Source organism: Bufo gargarizans, chromosome 3, assembly GCF_014858855.1.
Source record: "Bufo gargarizans isolate SCDJY-AF-19 chromosome 3, ASM1485885v1, whole genome shotgun sequence".
In the NCBI taxonomy this organism is placed as follows: Eukaryota; Metazoa; Chordata; class Amphibia; order Anura; family Bufonidae; genus Bufo; species Bufo gargarizans.
The window spans coordinates 346,848,956-346,868,803 of NC_058082.1; the positions used below are offsets into that span (position 1 = coordinate 346,848,956).

The window sequence follows — 19,848 nt, forward strand, 5'->3', positions numbered from 1 at the left end:
AAATTACTATGATACAGTCAGTTCGGGTCAGGGGAGTCGTGGTCGGCCCAGCAGATGCTGCTGACACATGGACGGTGTTTCCCAAGCATGAGCCCTACCTTCTCCCACTCAGAGGAGCTCTGTCCTGGGATCTGGATAATATAGCATGTTTGCAGTGGTGAAGTATGTCACACCAGAATTAGGTAAAAAAGAATTTACTCACAAATATGAACCTCAATGAAGTCCACATAGAACAGAAGCAGATTTTATTGTCGATTTTCAGCTGATTCGCCATCGGAAAATGCACTCATCATAGGGAATGTTCACACAAGATGTTTTTTTCCCAGCACTTTTTTCACGTTTTTTCTGTGTGCTTTTTGATGCCGTTTTTTTTTTCTTTTAACCAGTGGGTGTTCACTTCAATGCAAAACTGCATTTACAGCTTGAGACACACAACAAATGCATGGAATCGGAGCTGTTTTTTTCTGCTCCCCATTCATTTCAATGGGAGATTCAGCGCTGATTCTGCCCCACCATAGGCACCATGCTTCCCCCCCAACACTTGTTTTTTCTACGTGGAACAATAAGCATGTGCTGCTTCCCAATGAAGAGGAGGCTAGTTTCTGCACATAGAGAGTGAGGATAGCCTGCACACTGCTTCCCTGCGGCTGTGTACCATGTGCAGCACCTACTGGCTCAGCCTCCTCTACAATTCTATGCTGCAATGCAAGACTTAAACACCAGCGCCACCAAGTGGCAGAAAAAAAGAACTTCAGGAAGATGTTTATTCGAGCAATTCGCCCTCTAGTGGTGGATAGTTGAAGTCTCCCGGCTCCGCCTTGTCATTGCTGGGTAGGAAGTCCCGCTGAAGTAACGTTGTAGGTATGTCTCTCGGTGGAGGCTCGTTTGTTTTACCGCCGTAGTTTTTGTGGGCCTGAGTTGTGAGTAGATTTTGATATAATGGACCGGCTGTGGACACACTAATCCTGTTACTGGCGCCCCCTTCAGTTCAAGAGTCAGCCCATGTGTAAAGTGCTAAGCTGCCTATTACAGTGCTGCACTAACAGCTATTTCTTATTATAGACAATAGGATATGGAATGACAGAAAAACGTTTTTTTGTTTTTGTTTTTTACCTGTGTAAGGGCTCATGCACACGAGTGTGTGTGACCCGTGTATTGTCGACCGCAAACAGCGGGCATCAGTCATGTGCGCTACGTATTACGGATGCGGACCCATTGACTAGAATGGATCCGCAATCCTTAAGATGCGGAGCCCAGTTCGGTCTGTGCCTCCGCACAGTCCATGGGATTTAGGTCCGTGCCTCCATATCCTGTACCCCATCCCCACCGCATCAGTTGTAGTAGCTGAGGCACCAAAACGACGACGCTCCGTCCCTTATACAATGATTACTGCAGTGCTGCGAATCCACAATAGGGTCGTCACTAAGCGGTTAAAGTGTAAGATTCTCTTCACTCCTAAGTAGTGTTAACTTGTGTTTTAAGTTCGGCGTCTAAAGTTATAGTTTGGGTTATCGAAGAATTGCGTTATGGATTCCGCTACCACGGACCATAACGGAATTTAGAATCCATAACGTGATTCTTCGATAACCCAAACGTTAGACGCCGAACTTAAAACACAAGTTTGCTCAACACTACTCCTAAGGCCTCCTGCACACGAACGTGTGCGCCCCGCAAAATGTGGGCCGCAGTGCACGAACACCGACCGTGGGGCAGCCGCAGCGGATTGCGGACCCATTCACTTTAATGGGTCAACGATCCGGCCGTTCCTCAAAAAGATAGGACATGTTCTATCTTTCTGCGCAACGGAAGTACGGGACGAAGCACTCCGTGGTGCTTCCGTAGGGTTCCGTTCCGCATATGCGGATTTGCGGTCCCATTGAAGTGAATAGGTAATGCACACGCAACGGTGCCCGTATATTGCAGATCCGCAAATAAGGTCCACAATACGGCAACAGGACACCTACGGTCGTGTGCAGAAGGCCTAATTCGTATGTTTGCATACAGTAGAAAAACCAGCTAATAAATCGTCTGAATGGATAGCCAGACATATACAATTACGTACTTTGCCTATTGACTCCTGTTGGATGTCTTTTTGTGGATCCATCCCATGCTGGTCATACTGGCGCGCATGAACAGGTATGAGATCACCTTGTACCTTTGTCATTTTAATAGCATTTCCTTTATTTAATCCAATCCAGTAAGAAATGGAATTTCCTCGTTTCAGCTCATATTAGTGAAGCACTGAATCATGAAGTCCACGGCTCTGTTTATGGCCAAGGCCAACATCGTGTCTCTGACCATACTTTTACTACAACTCTCGGATTGTATGGGGCAGGATTACCCTTTCATGAACCCCTCGCTGCCATGGGACGTACGTGTGAAGGACCTGATCAGTCGGCTAAGCCTTGAAGAAATGGTGCTACAGGTAATGAATGGTTCATTTTCCAGAATGTGTAAATTCTGGGAAAAGCGTTTTGGCCTCCGTTTTTTCTTTTTTCCTTTTTTCAGTATGGAATAAGTAGTAAGCTTTACGTTTCAATGCAGTTATATACTTTTTCTGTAGTGGGAGCCAATTAGCCATGCATCCCACTGTCCGCCTGTGCAGTGAGATACGTGGCAGTCTTCTGCCAGAGGTGTGAGTCCGGAGCTTATCCCAACGTGATGTGAACATTGCCTTTAATGTGCGCCTCCGTTACCATGCCTAGAGACTATACTTGGACTGATTGTTCATACTCTTATTGTTATTCATTTCCTCAACCACAGATGGCGAGGGGTGGCGCATTGAAGAATGGCCCTGCTCCCCCAATCCCTCATCTAGGTATCAAGCCTTATAACTGGAACACAGAGTGTTTGAGGGGAGATGCCCAGGCACCAGGTTACGCCACGTCTTACCCTCAGGCTATAGGTCTGGCTGCATCATTCAGGTATTTAAAGGACAGAAGTCTTTAGCTAGCCTCTACATCTGTCACTATTTCCACACCAGTGTACTTTTGTATATTTTGGGGTGTTTATTGTGCTTTATATCTAATATTGAGCGTTTATCTGCAGCCCTGAATTGATATTAAAGGTGGCAAATGCCACGGCCACTGAGGTCAGAGCTAAACATAACTACTTCATGTCGGTTGGGAACTATGATGACCACACTGGACTCAGCTGCTTCAGTCCTGTGATAAACATCATGAGACATCCTCTGTGGGGCAGGAATCAGGTAGGGAGTCATAGACCAGGATACCTTCTAATGATATTCAGACATACTGCTTATGAGGCGTTCACATATGGGTCGGAGGCTCCGTCACAAATTGGCTTTACCGATGGACCTAGTTATAAGTCGGAGGGATCTGTCAGGCGCCGCCAGTGTCCATCACGCGACTGATCCAGCACACCATGGCTGTCGTTATACATGGAAGCCACAACTAAAATGTGAACAGAAAGAAATATGGATGGGCACTCGTATATGGAATTAAAGGACAGGATTTATTGAAACATACAAAAAAGACAGCAATAAAACAATAATAAAAGATGTATAAAATATAGAAATTATTTTCTAAGCAGAGGCTATCCAATCCAGTTGATCTCACTGGAATATATTCCAGTACTAGGTATATAGAAGAGGTCACACTGGATAGGCGGCCCCTACCAGAAAAAACAACTTATTCAATCTTCTATACCCTTAAAAATGCATTAAACATTGTAATCCTATGTCCAAATAAAATGCACTTGAGTATTCTACGTTGATGTATTAACCTAAGTGAATAGACTATTATGAGAACACAGATATATCAACTATGTTTCCTATTATGAATACACAATAACACTGTGTGTGTCAATTTGTATCCTATTAAGTAAGCGCAGGTATCGCTAATGTCCCGGTAACTTCTCCTGTGAGACTGGCAATCTTTGTAAAGAGTGTGAGTCTCTATATATTTCCAATGCAGTTCAAGCGGAGGGGTTAAGATGAAATAGCCAAATATAGATCGTCAGTTTCTTCGGTCTTATTAACCTACTGCCTCTTGATTCTTTACCCACTATGTGGGCTTACCTTTTGCCTGATTTTCTACTTTCCTGGGAGTAAAAAGACGGTCTCTGCTCCGTGCTGTAAGCCGGCGTCCCGGCTATAGAGTCCGTCACGCCCCGCGTGTGTTGCGCAGCTACTTCCAACAGCTGACTTGGTATAGGAGCTGCGTGCTTGTGATCTCAGGCGCAGGTTAGATGACGTATTGGAGATCTTTTCCAAAATAGTGGCAGTTGTTCCTCTTTAAAGTGCACTTTTCTTTCATGAAGAGCGGGGTATTCTTCTAATTAATCACCAAACGCGTTTCGGGGAGACGCTGTCCCCTTCCTCAGTGGCACTGAGGAAGGGGACAGCGTCTCCCCGAAACGCGTTTGGTGATTAATTAGAAGAATACCCCGCTCTTCATGAAAGAAAAGTGCACTTTAAAGAGGAACAACTGCCACTATTTTGGAAAAGATCTCCAATACGTCATCTAACCTGCGCCTGAGATCACAAGCACGCAGCTCCTATACCAAGTCAGCTGTTGGAAGTAGCTGCGCAACACACGCGGGGCGTGACGGACTCTATAGCCGGGACGCCGGCTTACAGCACGGAGCAGAGACCGTCTTTTTACTCCCAGGAAAGTAGAAAATCAGGCAAAAGGTAAGCCCACATAGTGGGTAAAGAATCAAGAGGCAGTAGGTTAATAAGACCGAAGAAACTGACGATCTATATTTGGCTATTTCATCTTAACCCCTCCGCTTGAACTGCATTGGAAATATATAGAGACTCACACTCTTTACAAAGATTGCCAGTCTCACAGGAGAAGTTACCGGGACATTAGCGATACCTGCGCTTACTTAATAGGATACAAATTGACACACACAGTGTTATTGTGTATTCATAATAGGAAACATAGTTGATATATCTGTGTTCTCATAATAGTCTATTCACTTAGGTTAATACATCAACGTAGAATACTCAAGTGCATTTTATTTGGACATAGGATTACAATGTTTAATGCATTTTTAAGGGTATAGAAGATTGAATAAGTTGTTTTTTCTGGTAGGGGCCGCCTATCCAGTGTGACCTCTTCTATATACCTAGTACTGGAATATATTCCAGTGAGATCAACTGGATTGGATAGCCTCTGCTTAGAAAATAATTTCTATATTTTATACATCTTTTATTATTGTTTTATTGCTGTCTTTTTTGTATGTTTCAATAAATCCTGTCCTTTAATTCCATATACGAGTGCCCATCCATATTTCTTTCTTTATATTTAATCCAATTTTGAGGGGTGTCTCAAATTTGGTTGGTGCACCTACCTTGAGAGAGCAGGGGTGAGCGGATCTCTATAATAATAAAATGTGAACAGAACCTAAGAGCATCAATCGTTGCTGAGTTATATCGGCCTGCTATACGTTCAGTACATCCCCCATTATAACAGGAGATGTGCTATTCTATTGAACGATGCAATATTGGCGGCACAATTATACAGGTCAGTTATCTGAAATGAGCATTCCTATAAATGCTTGTTCCCAATAATTGGCCCCCAAATCATCCAGTCTGATCGGGACTATACACAGTTATGTTATCTGAAATTGGTAAGTAATAAAGTAAATGACCCTTTTAGCAGCAGTCTACATGGGCAATGCACTTTTGTCAGCTATAAAGTATTGTAATGTTTCATCTGCAGGAAACGTATGGAGAAGATCCATACCTTAGTGGACTTCTGGCAGCCGCTTTTGTCAAAGGACTGCAGGGAGACCATCCCCGATATATCAAAGCCAATGCCGGCTGCAAACACTTTGATGTCCATGGTGGGCCTGAAAATATCCCTGTTTCCAGGTTTAGTTTTGATGCCAAGGTAATGCCGTCTGTCTTATGTATTGAGTAGTGTTAATGTGTCCAACAGTCTTTTCCCAGCAGTACACCTTTATATTTGACCAAATTGATGGTTTCCAGTTAGCACCAGGATGTTTTATTTCTACACTACAAAAGGTAACAACAACAAAAAATTCTTTCATTATCCGGTAGAGGACCACAATCGGTATATTACCATTCTAAGTGCACCTAATGCGTGCATCTAGAACATTACTATAATATGGCAGATACATGCAGGAAGGAAACATCAGCATTCTGGTCTTTGCTGTAGCACCCTGGCTTTTATAGGGTAGGTGAAATGACTGGAGGATCTGGTCTGTGTTCTCCCAGTACTTCTTTGTATACAGACCACTGGTGATAGTGGTACTATGGTCAGAATAAAAGCAGGTTTACACGATGCAATGTACAGCCGATAGTTTGGAAGAAAGCATTCTTTCCCGACTGTCGGCTGATTCCTCAGTGGAGGAGACCACTGCTTTTATATACAGTGATCACCTCCACAGTATGAGAACGAGGTATCTCTTTTGTAATTGCTTGTCCCCATACAGCTGCACTGTTTCTGGGCAGCAGATGGCTGTTTAGACCAGTGTTTCCCAACCAGTGTGCCTCCATCTGTTGCAAAACTACAACTCCCAGCATGCCCGCACAGCCAAAGGCTGTCCAGGCATGCTGGGAGTTGTAGTTTTGCAAGAGCTGGAGGCACACTGGTTTAGACAACCCGATCTGCTGCCCAGAAATGATCATTTAGGTGCCTGCACGAAAGACAGGATCATGATCAGGAAAATGCTTGTTCATCGGGTGATCGGCAACGCATTTGCGTTCGCAGGAACGTTCTTTCACGATAATCTGCCAGGTATTTGGGCCGTGTAAATCCATCTTTACTTGATCTATAGACGGGGGCAATTGCAAAGTATATCCAGAGTACCCTAAGTGTGTGTGTGTGTATATATATATATATATATATATATATATATATATATATATATAATGTACCCTTTCGTTCTACAAATTCATTCCACCTGGAGGATCATCGCCTTGGCTGCTTATCTTTTGTTTCCCCACAGGTGGAGGAGAGAGACTGGAGAATGACATTTTTACCACAATTCCAGGCTTGTGTTGAAGCCGGGACCTTCAGCATTATGTGCAGTTATAACAGGCGGGTATCCAAACACAAAGCATTACCTTCTATTTGTCAGTACAATTGTGAATACCATCAGTGGCGTAGCTGGAACTGACTAGGCCCCACATCAAATTTTTGAATTCCCACACCCCTCAACAAGTTCTTCCCAACCCCCTCCTCCCTTGCAACACTCACTCTTGTGGCTAGTCAAGATCACTGTCTAAGACTAGGCCCGGCAGCAACTCCGTCTGTTTCCTACAGTGTCTCTGTATATAATATCATCTTATAATACTGTTGAGGAGGCCCTGACAATAAAATCTTTTTCATCTTTCTCCTCCTGGGTGGTCCCCTTCTGAGCTCCGGCCCCAAAGCAGCTACTTCCCCTTCTCCCCCTATAGCTACCCCCCTGAGTACCATTACCCTGGGTTCACACCTGAGCGTTTTACAGCGCGTTCAAACGCGCTGTAAAACGCTTAAGACATGAAAACCAATGCTTCCCTATGGGAAGGGTTCACACCTGGGCGTTTTACAGCGCGTACGAACGCGCTGTAAAACGCCCGACGCTCAAACAAGTACTTGAGCTTCTTTGGGGCGTTTTGACGCGCGTTTGTGGCCATAGGACACTGCAGTCAATGACACAAACGCGCGTCAAACGCGCGTTTACTATTACAAAAAACGTGCATAAAAACGCGCGACAAAAACGCGCGTAAAACGCGCGTTTGAGGAACGCTTAGGTGTGAACCCAGGGTTACTGTTGCTGAACAGAGAGGGATCACATGTCTGACATGTCAATTTTAGCAAATGCTTGCTTTCCCCATTAAATAGTACGTTTTGAGCATGATTTTTAGAACTCTACAATGTGCTGTTCTTTCTGGAAATATATGAATACATTAACTGTACGTTACCATTTTCCTTGACAGTCTGATACTGTCCAAATGGTAGCGGTATGACTAACTTATCATAAAAATGAAAAAAATACCTGTTTTCAAGATTGCTCGAATAGCTGTATAATAAATATGGAGGTTTTCTTTTAAATAACCCCCATTGTTTTTGGGCTCCATAAGGGCTCCTTCAGACAAGCGATCTAAGACTTGTCCTTGTACCAAGTGCAAAAAAACATTTTTTTTTAACAGACCACACAGGGATGGTGTTGGTGTGCTGTCTGTTTTTATCGTGTCCCCATTCACTGCATGCAAATTGGACCTAAATTTTTCATGCTGCAATTTTGTCTGTACAATCGCCCACTGACTTTAATGGATCTGTGTTCAGTCCATGGGCTTACGTTCTACACCTGGACATGAACATCTCTCATTTGCGTGAGACGTAATAGGACCACTCTCCTACTGATGATATTAAATTCCTTATCAGACCCAGTGAATTAATGAGATTACTATAAAATATTGTGTTGCTTAGTCATGACTGACCAGCGTATAGATTTCATTTGCCTTGAATCACTGATCGACCATATGGACCTCTCCAGTCCCAAAAATGGAGATGCCTGGTTCTCCATTCCCAGCAGAGAAGTGCACATTTGCAGTCACTATCCATTGATGTGTAAGGGAGATATAGGAACAGCATGTTAGCACACTTAGTTGTTTCTGTACCCTCTGCACTTCGGATGTACATTTTATTCTCCACCAGAAATGGATAGCCACATTCTCAGGATTAGTAGGGGATCAGGGGGCAGATCCCCACTCATCAAACAATTAGACTGGCTGTTCCTTTGCAAATTTTACAAAGTGTTGGACAACCCCTTTAAGGTTACATATTCTTTGATGACTTTGTAAATGGAATTTCTATGTGTTTTGCAGAGTAAATGGAATTCCAGCTTGTGCTAATAAAAAGCTGTTGACTGACATCCTTCGCTCAGAGTGGGGCTTTAATGGCTATGTTGTAAGTGATGAGGGTGCAATTGAATTTATCATGGTAGCACACCAGTACACCAGCAGCTTTCTGGAAACTGCTATTGGTGAGTCACATACATTAAAGATATAGCTGTTTAGCATCCTGTGGTACGTAATGGAGGTCCACAGAAGTAAAGCTTGCTGAAAAAGGAGTTCTTCAAACACTTGGTGGTCATATAAAGTGACAGGGAACAGAGTTGTACTACTTCACTGTGTCACTTATGGGGCTAATGAAATGGGACTAAAGTAGTGGAACACAACTAGGAAGCCAGACATATGTTCCCACATGTGTAAGAAGATACAGTACTTTTCACATTGAAGTATATAGGGTTTAATTTTTTTCTCACCTGTTCATGCAATATTTTGGACCAAACCTTTCACAAGCCAGGGCTATTTGTGAATAAATGTTGTTCCTCTTTGAATTAGGGAGTAGTGTTGAGCGAACTTGTGTTTCCAGTTTGGCGTACAAGGTTCGGGTTATCTAAGAATTCTGTTATGGATTCTGCTACCAAGGACCATAACATATGGTCCATGGTAGTGGAATCCATAACAGAATTCTTAGATAACCCGAAATTGAAACACACCTTCGCTCAACACTATTAGGGAGTAAAATTTTTAGATTTGACACGTAACTACTTTGACATTGAAATCAATGGGTTTCCTGAAGTACAATAGCCCAGTTTTGGTGATTCCAAGTTACAGTCTCTGTGCTCTACAAGTGCCCCACAGTGCCACTAAAATGAATGCCTTTCCAGAGCTGTGATGTGGGATGCCACGTTATGGCACCTTAAGCTGTGTTGCACATAGTTGATAAGATGTCACTGGTTTTGAGTTTCAGAAATCTCTTTCAGGATCAGCTCCAAGGGGTTCTGTAAATAATTAGGTTTCCAAAATCACAGACTCTCGCTTATGCTTGATCTTTTTTTGATGCAACCCCTTTATTGTCGAAGGCAGTATGAACTTCATGGATTTATCTGATTGGTCCAGTTTACTACAGTAGCTACTTATTGAAGTTGGAGAAAGTGCAGCATCTTAATTCTTGCCATTTATCTCCAGCCTCTGTGAACTCTGGATGCAATTTGGAGCTATCTGTCAGTTTGATAGACAATGTTTTCATGAGAATAAAGGATGCAGTAAATTTGGGCAACATCACACTGGAGGTAAAGAACCAAATAATAGAGAATCATGAAAATTATGTATAGTTCAAAATAAAAACAGTATATTTCAGTGCCAACGATTTTAAATTGGTATGTTGCATGCATTAGACCAGGCATGCTCAACCTGTGGCCCTCCAGATGTTGCAAAACTACAACTCACATCATTCCCGGACAGCCTACAGCTATCGGCCTACAGAAGGGCATGGTGGGAGTTGTAGTTTTACAATAACTGCAGGGCCGCAGGTTAAGCATGCCTGCATTAGACTATATATGGCGTCCAGTTAATACCCAAACATTGCAGTGATTCTCAGATTCCATGCACACAAAATGGCATATTAGCAAATATAATGCTTCTATATGTTATGTCTGATTTACCTGCTTTGAGGGTTTCATTATAATATATGCTAGTGATCTATCACATAAACCTGTTGTAACTGACTCTTGTGAGACTTGTGACATTGCTTATAGATTAGTGCTGGAAGATAGACACTAACCTGTCTATATAATTTACTAGACTGTGAAAGAACGTCTGTACCCACTCTTCTACACCAGAATGCGGTTGGGAGAATTTGATCCCCCAGATATGAATCCCTACAGTGCCTTAGACCTTAGTTCTGTTCAGAGTCAAGAACATAGAGACCTTTCTGTGGAGGCTGCTGTTAAGAGCTTTGTCCTGCTGAAGAACCTAGGGGACACTTTGCCCATGGACTTGCAGAGCATTAAAGGGAAAAAAGTTGGGGTAGGAAAACTAATTTTCTCAGTTATTTTTGACAATATGGCTAACAAATATTAGTCTATTAATCGGTAATATTTCAATACCCTATTTGCATTAGGAACAACGTACCCCACTTAATTTAATGAATTAGACAAGGTCGCTGGCCGTTTTGCACACTATAGGAAAAAGCACCAACCTATGTGAGCTCCCACGGTCCTGGCCACCAGAGAGGACAGCATTTTTTTCCTATAGTGTGCAAGCACAGCCACTGCTGATGGATTGCAGGGTGGTCGTAACCATGGAAATGAGAAGTATATAGTGTGATGGAAAAATGAACCAAGCCAGCCAAGGAGGCAATATGGATAATAACAATACATTAGTAACTGGCTTGTATTAACTTTCTCTACATGACCACAAGTACCACTGTTCATTGCTGGGGCTGCTGTGCATATGCAATGGAGTCCTCTCCATTATGTTAGCACAATACATCAGTCTGGACTGAGTATTTCAGTTTAACTTTGAGTGCTGACGTTGGGGGCAGTGAGAAAATATAAAATGGCAATCTGGACTCCTTGGCTGCAGTACTACTCATGTATTACTAGAGATAACCGTTCAGAATCATGGTGACAGATTCCCTTTGCATGACTTTGCATAATCAGGTCAGAGTTCTGGAGCATTATCTACGAGAATATCTGTACTATAGACTCTGTCTCGGCACATGTGCTGTGCACACAGCTCTGGTATGTGCCTAACAGTCATTACTTTATTCCTTCAGGTAATTGGTCCATTTGCTGATAATGCAGATGGGCTTTTTGGAGACTATGAGCCACATCCAGATCCTCAATATATTTCCACGCCCAGGTAGGAAGAAAAATGTTAAATATAAATTGTGATGATTTTGATCTAATGGCTTTAGGTTAAAATGTATCTCATAATTTCGGTAGTTATTTTATATATTAATAGAAATACACTGTACATATGCAAAGGAAAAATTAGTGATACTTCAAAGAGTTGTCGTTTAATGATGATCAAAGCATATGTACAATAGTGGCACACCATGCAGCCACTTTGTAGTCATCATGAAGAGGGGTCCCCAGACTTGTGTGTCTCTAGCAGTAACAAGTAGGATAGTGTGGCGAAACCAACCTCGCCACTGGGTTTTGGAGGGGCCTGTTTACCAGCCTCGTGCCATTTTGGGATGATAATTGTCTGTGTATTGAAAAGGGTGGGACATTGTATACGTTGAGTAGGGAGGTCTGTTCCATTGTCTCTGTGTGTATTGGCGATGTCCTTTGTCCTGAGAGATAATTGAATTACTTCTCGGTTGTCTCCAGGACAGAAGATATTGTGTATTCGCCTTTCTGTGATGATTGCATCAACCCAGTGTGAGGTAATTATATCACGGGCAGAGGGGAGGATTTTGTGTGGGAGTGTCTGAGTGTATTGTACGTGGTTATTGGCTGTTTTTACAAAACCCTGTGGGTGGTAACCTTGTTGGAAGATGTGTATAAAATGCTTGTGTGTTAAAATAAAGAGGCTGCTTTATACCTTCATGAAGTTTTGGCTCATGTTTGGGGAATGCGATAACTACACTCATGGGGATTGCTATATCACAATACTCCCCTGAGTATAAGCTCTTGTAAGAGTTTGTTCATGGTTCCTGCTCTCTGGATGTAGGAGAGGTTCACCCACTGGAAGCTGAAGCCCGGTCTTGGGTTCAGCGTGGGTGGAGGACGGTGAGAGCCCAACCAAGCTGCGGCGGTTCGTGGGGTCTGCAGTGCGTACGGTGTCAGGTGGAGTGCTTGGAGTCCTCGGAAAGCACTTAGGAGCATCTATCGACTGGGGTACCCGGTCGGGATGCTGGGAGATCCGTTACAGATAGTACAATCTGTGCAGATGAATATCTCTAGTCTAGATGAATTGCCCTGGTTGCAAGCACGCAGGAGGGGAATACCTGCCACCTATTTTTATTTTTGCAATGGGCTCCTTGTCTTCTGTGTACAGATTTGATTACTACTTGCCCTTGATTGAAATATGGGGTTCTTGTATAAACATTGTGGTGGCTACATTACTTTATTACTGGATTTCTATATGTAGTGAGGGTTATATTTAGTAGCAGTGTAATTTAAGCTTCAGTTAGTGTTTGTTTAATGATTGTGATCAGTAATCTTTGCATTATCTATTCTGCTTCTTAGAGATGGCTTTGCAAAGCTTCCAGTGGAAGTCAGCTTTGCTGCAGGATGCAATGATGCACAGTGTAAAACATACTCCTCCAAAGAGATTAAATCATTGGTCGAGACTGTTGACATAACCATTGTATGCCTTGGGACCGGTAAGTGCAGACAAAAATACATTTGGTGCAGGAGAACATACTAGTGCATCTCAATAAATTAGAAGATCATCAAAAAGTTAATTTATTTTAGTAATTCCATTCAAAAAGGGAAATATATATACAGTCTACACACCCCTGTAAAAAATTTCAGGTTTCTGTAAGTAAAAAAAAAAATGAGACAAAGATAAATAATTTCGGAACAAAAAAAACTAACTGAAATCTTTTAGGTGGAGGGAAGAAAACAAAAAAAAAAAAAATGATGTGGTTGCATAAGTGTGCACACCCTCTTATAACTGGGGATGTAGCTGTGTTCAGAATTAAGCAATCACATTAAAAATCAAGTTTAATAGGAGTCAGCATACACCTGCCATCATTTAACCACCTCAGCTCCCCTAGCTTAAACACCCTTAATGACCAGACCACTTTTTACAATTCTGCACTACAAAAATTTCACGGTTTATTGCTCGGTCATGCAACTTAACACCCAAATGAATTTGACCTCCTTTTCTTCTCACTAATAGAGCTTTCATTTGGTGGTATTTCATTGCTGCTGACATTTTAACTTTTTTGTTATTAATCAAAATTTACCGATTTATTTTTTTTATTTTTTTTTTATTTTTATTTTTTAAAAACTACATTTCTATATAAATTTTTCTCTAAATTTATTGTTCTACATGTCTTTGATTAAAAAAAAATTTGGGTAAAAAAAAAAATGGTTTGGGTAAAAGTTATAGCGTTTACAAACTATGCTACAAAAATGTGAATTTCTGCTTTTTGAAGCAGCTCTGACTTTCTGAGCACCTGTCATGTTTCCTGAGGTTCTACAATGCCCAGACAGTAGAAAAACCCCACAAATGACCCCATTTCGGAAAGTAGACACCCTAAGGTATTCGCTGATGGGCATAGTGAGTTTATAGAGCTTTTTATTTTTTGTCACAAGTTAGCGGAAAATGATGATTTTTTTTAAATTACATTTTTTTTCCTTACAAAGTCTCATATTCCACTAACTTGTGACAAAAAATAAAAACTTCCATGAACTCACTATGCCCATCACAAAATACCTTGGGGTGTCTTCTTTCCAAAATGGGGTCACTTGTGGGGTAGTTATACTGCCCTGGCATTTTAGGGGCCCTAATGCGTGAGAAGTAGTTTGAGAATCAAAATGTGTAAAAAAATAAATAAAAAAAATGCCCTGTGAAATCCTAAAGGTGCTCTTTAGAATTTGGGCCCCTTTGCCCACCTAGGCTGCAAAAAAGTGTCACACGTGGTATCGCCGTACTCAGGAGAAGTTGGGCAATGTGTTTTGGTGTGTCTTTTTACACATGCCCATGCTGGGTGAGAAAAATATCTCTGTCAAATGACAACTTTGTATAAAAAAATGGGAAAAGTTGTCTTTTAGAGAGACATTTCTCTCACCCAGCATGGGTATATGTAAAAAGACACCCCAAAACACATTGCCCTACTTCTCCTGAGTACGGCGATACCACATATGTGATACTTTTTTTGCAGCCTAGATGCGCAAAGGGGCCTAAATTCCTTTTAGGAGGGCATTTGTAGACATTTGGATCCCAGACTTCTTCTCACGCTTTAGGGCCCCTAAAATGCCAGGGCAGTATAAATACCCCACATGTGACCCCATTTTGGAAAGAAGACACCCCAAGGTATTTAATGAGGGGCATGGCGAGTTCATAGAATTTTTTATTTTATTTTTTGGGCACAAGTTAGCGGAAATAGATTTTTTTTTTTTCTCACAAAGTCTCCCTTTCCGCTAACTTGGGACAAAAAGTTCAATCTTTCATGGACTCAATATGCCCCTCAGCGAATACCTTGGGGTGTCTTATTTCCGAAATGGGGTCACATGTGGGGTATTTATACTGCCCTGGCATTTTAGGGGCCCTAAAGCGTGAGAAGAAGTCTGGAATAAAAATGTCTAAAACATTTTACGCATTTGGATTCCGTGACTGGTATGGTGAGTTCATGTGAGATTTTATTTTTTGACACAAGTTAGTGGAAAATAAGACTTTGTAAGAAAAAACTAAAAAATCTATTTCCACTAACTTGTGCCAAATAAATGTCTGAATGGAGCCTTACAGGGGGGTGATCAGAGAGTCTATATGGGGTGATCATCCCCCCTGTCATTGATCACCCCCCTGTAAGGCTCCATTCAGACGTCCGTATGTGTTTTGCGGATCCGCGGTGTCCGTGTTTCACGGATCCGCAAAACACATACGGACGTCTGAATGGAGCCTTACAGGGGGGTGATCAATGACAGGGGGTGATCAGGGAGTGTATATGGGGTGATCACCCCCCTGCCATTGATCACGCCCCTGTAAGGCTCCATTCAGACGTCCGTATGTGTTTTGCAGATCCGATCCGTGGATCCGTAAAACACATACGGACGTCTGAATGGAGCCTTACAGGGGGGTGATCATCCCATATAGACTCCCTGATCACCCCCCTGTAAGGCTCCATTCAGACGTCCGTATGTGTTTTGCGGATCCACGGATCCATGGATCGGATCTGCAAAACACATACGGACGTCTGAATGGAGCCTTACACGGGGGTGATCAATGACGGGGGTGATCAATGACGGGGGCGATCAATGACAGGGGGTGATCAATGACAGGGGGTGATCAGGGAGTCTATATGGGGTGATCACCCCCCTGTCATTGATCACTCCCCTGTAAGGCTCCATTCAGACGTCCATATGTGTTTTGCGGATCCGATCCGTGGATACGTAAAACACATACGGACGTCTGAATGGAGCCTTACAGGGGGGTGATCAATGACAGGGGGGTGATCAGGGAGTCTATATGGGGTGATCAGGGGGTTAATAAGGGGTTAATAAGTGACGGGGGGGGGGTGTAGTGTGGTGCTTGGTCCTACTTATTACAGAGCTGCCTGTGTCCTCTGGTGGTTTATCCAAGCAAAAGAGGACCAGGTAGCAGGTATATTACACGCTGTTATCAAAACAGCGTCTAATATACCTGTTAGGGGTTAAAAAAAAAATCGCATCTACAGCCTGCCAGTGAACAATCGCCGCTGGCAGCTGTAGATCCACTCGCTTACCTGCAGTTCCTGTAAAACGCGCGCGCTTGTGTGCGCGCGTTCACAGGAAATCTCGTGTCTTGCGAGATGACGCGTAGATGCGTGACTCTGCCTGAGACAGCCGCCTCCGGAAAGCGATCCTGCGTTAGGAGGTCCGGAGGCGGTTCAAGTGCCCCTGATTAACCCCAAATGAAGTTCAGCTGCTCTAGTTGGTCTTTCCTGAAATTTTCTTAGTCGCATCCCACAGCAAAAGCCATGGTCCTCAGAGAGCTTCCAAAGCATCAGAAGGATCTCATTGTTAAAAGGTATCAGTCAGGAGAAGGGCACAAAAGAATTTCCAAGTCATTAGATATACCATGGAAAACAGTGTAGACAGTCATCATCAAGTAGAGAAAATATGGCACAACAGTGACATTACCAAGAACTGGACGTCCCTCCAAAATTGATGAAAAGACGAGAAGAAAACTGGTCTGGGAGGCTACCAAGAGGCCTACAGCAACATTAACTACAGGAGCAGGAGCTGTAGGAATATCTGGCAAGTACTGGCTGTGTGGTACATGTGACAACAATCTCCCGTATTCTTCATATGTCTGAGCTATGGGGTAGAGTGGCAAGACAAAAGCCTTTTCTTGCGAAGAAAAACATCCAAGCCAGGCTACATTTTTCAAAAACACATCTGAAGTTCCCCATAAGCACGTGGGAAAAGGTGTTATGGTCTGATGAAACCAAGGTTGAACTTTTTGGCCATAATTCCAAAAGATATGTTTGGCGCAAAAACAACACTTCACATCACCAATTTCTTCAGCTGGAACTGGGGCCTTAGTTAAGTTAGAGGGAATTATGAACAGTTCCAAATACCAGTCAATATTGGCACAAAACCTTCAGGCTTCTGCTAGAAAGCTGAACATGAGGAACGTCATCTTTCAGCATGAAATCTCGCAATCTGAGAGATTTGGAGTGTTTTTGCAAAGAAGAGTGGGCAAATCTTGCCAAGTCAAAATGTGCCATGCTGATACTCATACCCAAAAAGAATGAGTGCTGTAATAAAATCAAAAGGTGCTTCAACAAAGTATTAGTTTAAGGGTGTGCACTCTTATGCAACCATATTATTTTATTTTTATATTTTTTCTTCCCTCTACCTAAAAGATTTCAGTTTGTTTTTCAATTGAGTTGTACAGTTTATAGGTCACATTAAAGGTGGAAAAGGTTCTGAAATTATTTATCTTTGTTAGGGTTGAGCGAACCTAAACTTTAGGATTTTTGGACCCCGGACCCGAACCCAAACTTTTCAGTAAAAGTTCGAGTTCGGTGTTCGGCGAGTTAGAAGCGCTTTTTGAAAGGCTGCAGAGCGTTTTAACTTGTGTGCCCTACTAATGGCATGGCTGTGATTGGCCAGTGCAGCATGTGACCCAGCCTCTATATAAGCTGGAGTCACGTAGCGCTGCACATCACTCTGCTCTTACTAGTGTAGGGATAGGATGCTGCTGCTGTGAGGGAGAGAATAGGAAATAATTTGTTATCAGAAGTGCTTGTTAACTCGGCGATCTACAGCGATTTTGTTTTTGTGGGTGCAGTGCACCATTTTTTTACCCTGCCCTGAGCCCAGTGACACAGAAAAATAACTTTTATCCGTCTGTTAGTTAGGTGGGCGTCAGCGGCCATTTTGTGCAAGTTCAGTGCACCAGCACAGCATATGTGACAGTCAAATAGAAGGTAAAATACTGCAGTTATATTCTTGGTTTAAAAAACACCCATTTTTGGCAAGACCCTACATCTGGGGCCTTTGCTGCATTTATCACAGTGAAATACAAGCTTTAAATACTTCAATTATATACTGGGTTTAAAAAAACACACATTTTTTTGCAAGATAATACATATTGGGTCTTTTGCTGAATTTGTGACAGTCACATAAAAACTTTAAATACTGCTATTATATACTGATTTTAAAAAATCACCCATTTTTGGCAAGATAATACATTTGCGGCCTTTGCTGCATTTTTGGCAGTCCAATACAAGTGTTAGATACTGCTGTTATATTCTGGGTTTAAAAAAAACCCATCTTTGCAATACCCTACATTTGTGGCCTTTGCTGCATTTCTGACAGTGAAATACAAGCTTTAACCTCTTCAGGACACATGACGTACCGTACGTCATGTGTTGTTCCGATCACCGGCGGGCGGTGATCGGAACCCGGTGCCTGCTCAAATCATTGAGCAGGCACCTTGGCGATTCGCACAAACCGCAGGTCAATTCAGACCTGCGGTTTGAGGCTTTTACCTGCGGTTGCGGTGGCTGGCGGCGGTGCCATCAGGTCCCCATGCGGCTGTAGGGGGAACCCGATGGCATGGAAGGAAGCGCGATGCCTAAGGAAGGCATTGCGCTGCCTTCCGGTGATGAGCCTGTGAGATCACAGGCCGGAAGCTATATGAGTAATATACATTGTATTACTCATACAGCCAATGCATTCCAATACAAAAGTATTGGAATGCATTGTAAAGGGATTAGACCCCCAAAAGTTCAAGTCCCAAAGTGGGACAAAAAAAAATGATGAAAAAATAAAGTCCCCCCCCCCCCCCCCCCCCAAAATTGAAAGTTTCAGGTAAAAATAAACAACGTCATTTTCCCCAAATAAAGTAATAAAAAAATAGGTAAAAAATAGGAGGGGAAAAAAAAGTATACATATTGGGTATTGCCACTTCCATATGGACTGGCTCTATAAACGTATCACATGACCTTACCCCTCAGATGAACACCGTAAAAAATAAAAAGCGATCAAAAAGGCGTTTGGCCACCAAAATAGTACCAAACTAACCGTTACCTCATCCCGCAAAAAATGCGCCCCTTACCTGAGACAATCGCCCAAAAAAAAAAAAAAAAACTATGGCTCAGAATATGGAGACACTAAAACATCATTTTTTTCTGTGTTAAAGCTGTTATTGTGTAAAAATTCCATAAATAAATAAAGTATACATTTAGGTATCGCCACATCCGTATCAACCGGCTCTATAAAAATATCACATGAACTGACCCCTAAGATGAACACCGTAAAAAATAATAAATAAAAACTATAAAAAACATTTTTTGTCACCTTACATCACAAAAAGTGTAATAGCAAGCGATCAAAAAGTCATATGCACCCCAAAACAGTGTCAATAAAACCGTCATCTCATCCCGCAAAAATCATACCCTACCCAAGATAATCGCCCAAAAACTAAAAAAATTATGGCTCTCAGACTATGGAAACACTAAAACATGATTTTTTTTTGTTTCAAAAAGGAAATCATTGTGTAAAACTTACATAAATAAAACGTATCGACTGGCTCTATAAAAATATCACATGACCTAACCCCTCAGATAAACACCGTATAAAATAAAAACTGTGCTAAATAAACCATTTTTTTTGTCACCTTACATCACAAAAAGTGTAATAGCAAGCGATCAAAAAGCCCCCCCCCCAAAATAGTGCCAATCAAACGGTCATCTCATCCCGCAAAAATCGTACCCTACCCAAGATATTCGCCCAAAAACAGAAAAAACTATGGCTCTCAGACTATGGAAACACTAAAACGTGATTTTTAATTATTTTTTGCTTCAAAAAATAAATCATTGTGTAAAACTTACATAAATAAAAAAAAAAAGTATACATATTCGGTATCGCAACGTCCGTGACAACCTGGTCTATAAAAATACCACA

At 42.2% G+C, this 19,848-nt stretch overlaps 1 protein-coding gene across 3 annotated transcripts in view; it reads left to right on the plus strand.

Moving 5' to 3' along the window:
* The first annotated feature begins 785 nt into the window (after positions 1–785).
* Positions 786–19,848, plus strand: part of LOC122933124 (probable beta-D-xylosidase 5) — a 51,536-nt gene continuing 32,473 nt past the window's right edge. Inside the window, exons 1-11 of one of the 3 annotated variants that reach the window (XM_044287916.1) lie at positions 786–861; positions 2,225–2,425; positions 2,764–2,924; positions 3,049–3,208; positions 5,691–5,861; positions 6,943–7,034; positions 8,810–8,967; positions 9,959–10,062; positions 10,574–10,798; positions 11,550–11,635; positions 12,970–13,106. In XM_044287916.1, coding sequence (XP_044143851.1) covers positions 2,249–2,425; positions 2,764–2,924; positions 3,049–3,208; positions 5,691–5,861; positions 6,943–7,034; positions 8,810–8,967; positions 9,959–10,062; positions 10,574–10,798; positions 11,550–11,635; positions 12,970–13,106 — 1,471 coding nt within the window. In that variant the 5' untranslated portion in view covers positions 786–861; positions 2,225–2,248. Of the gene's footprint in view, positions 862–900; positions 921–1,962; positions 2,137–2,224; positions 2,426–2,763; positions 2,925–3,048; positions 3,209–5,690; positions 5,862–6,942; positions 7,035–8,809; positions 8,968–9,958; positions 10,063–10,573; positions 10,799–11,549; positions 11,636–12,969; positions 13,107–19,848 lie in introns of those variants that run through there. The other 2 variants (XM_044287917.1, XM_044287915.1) reach the window with 2 other exon arrangements.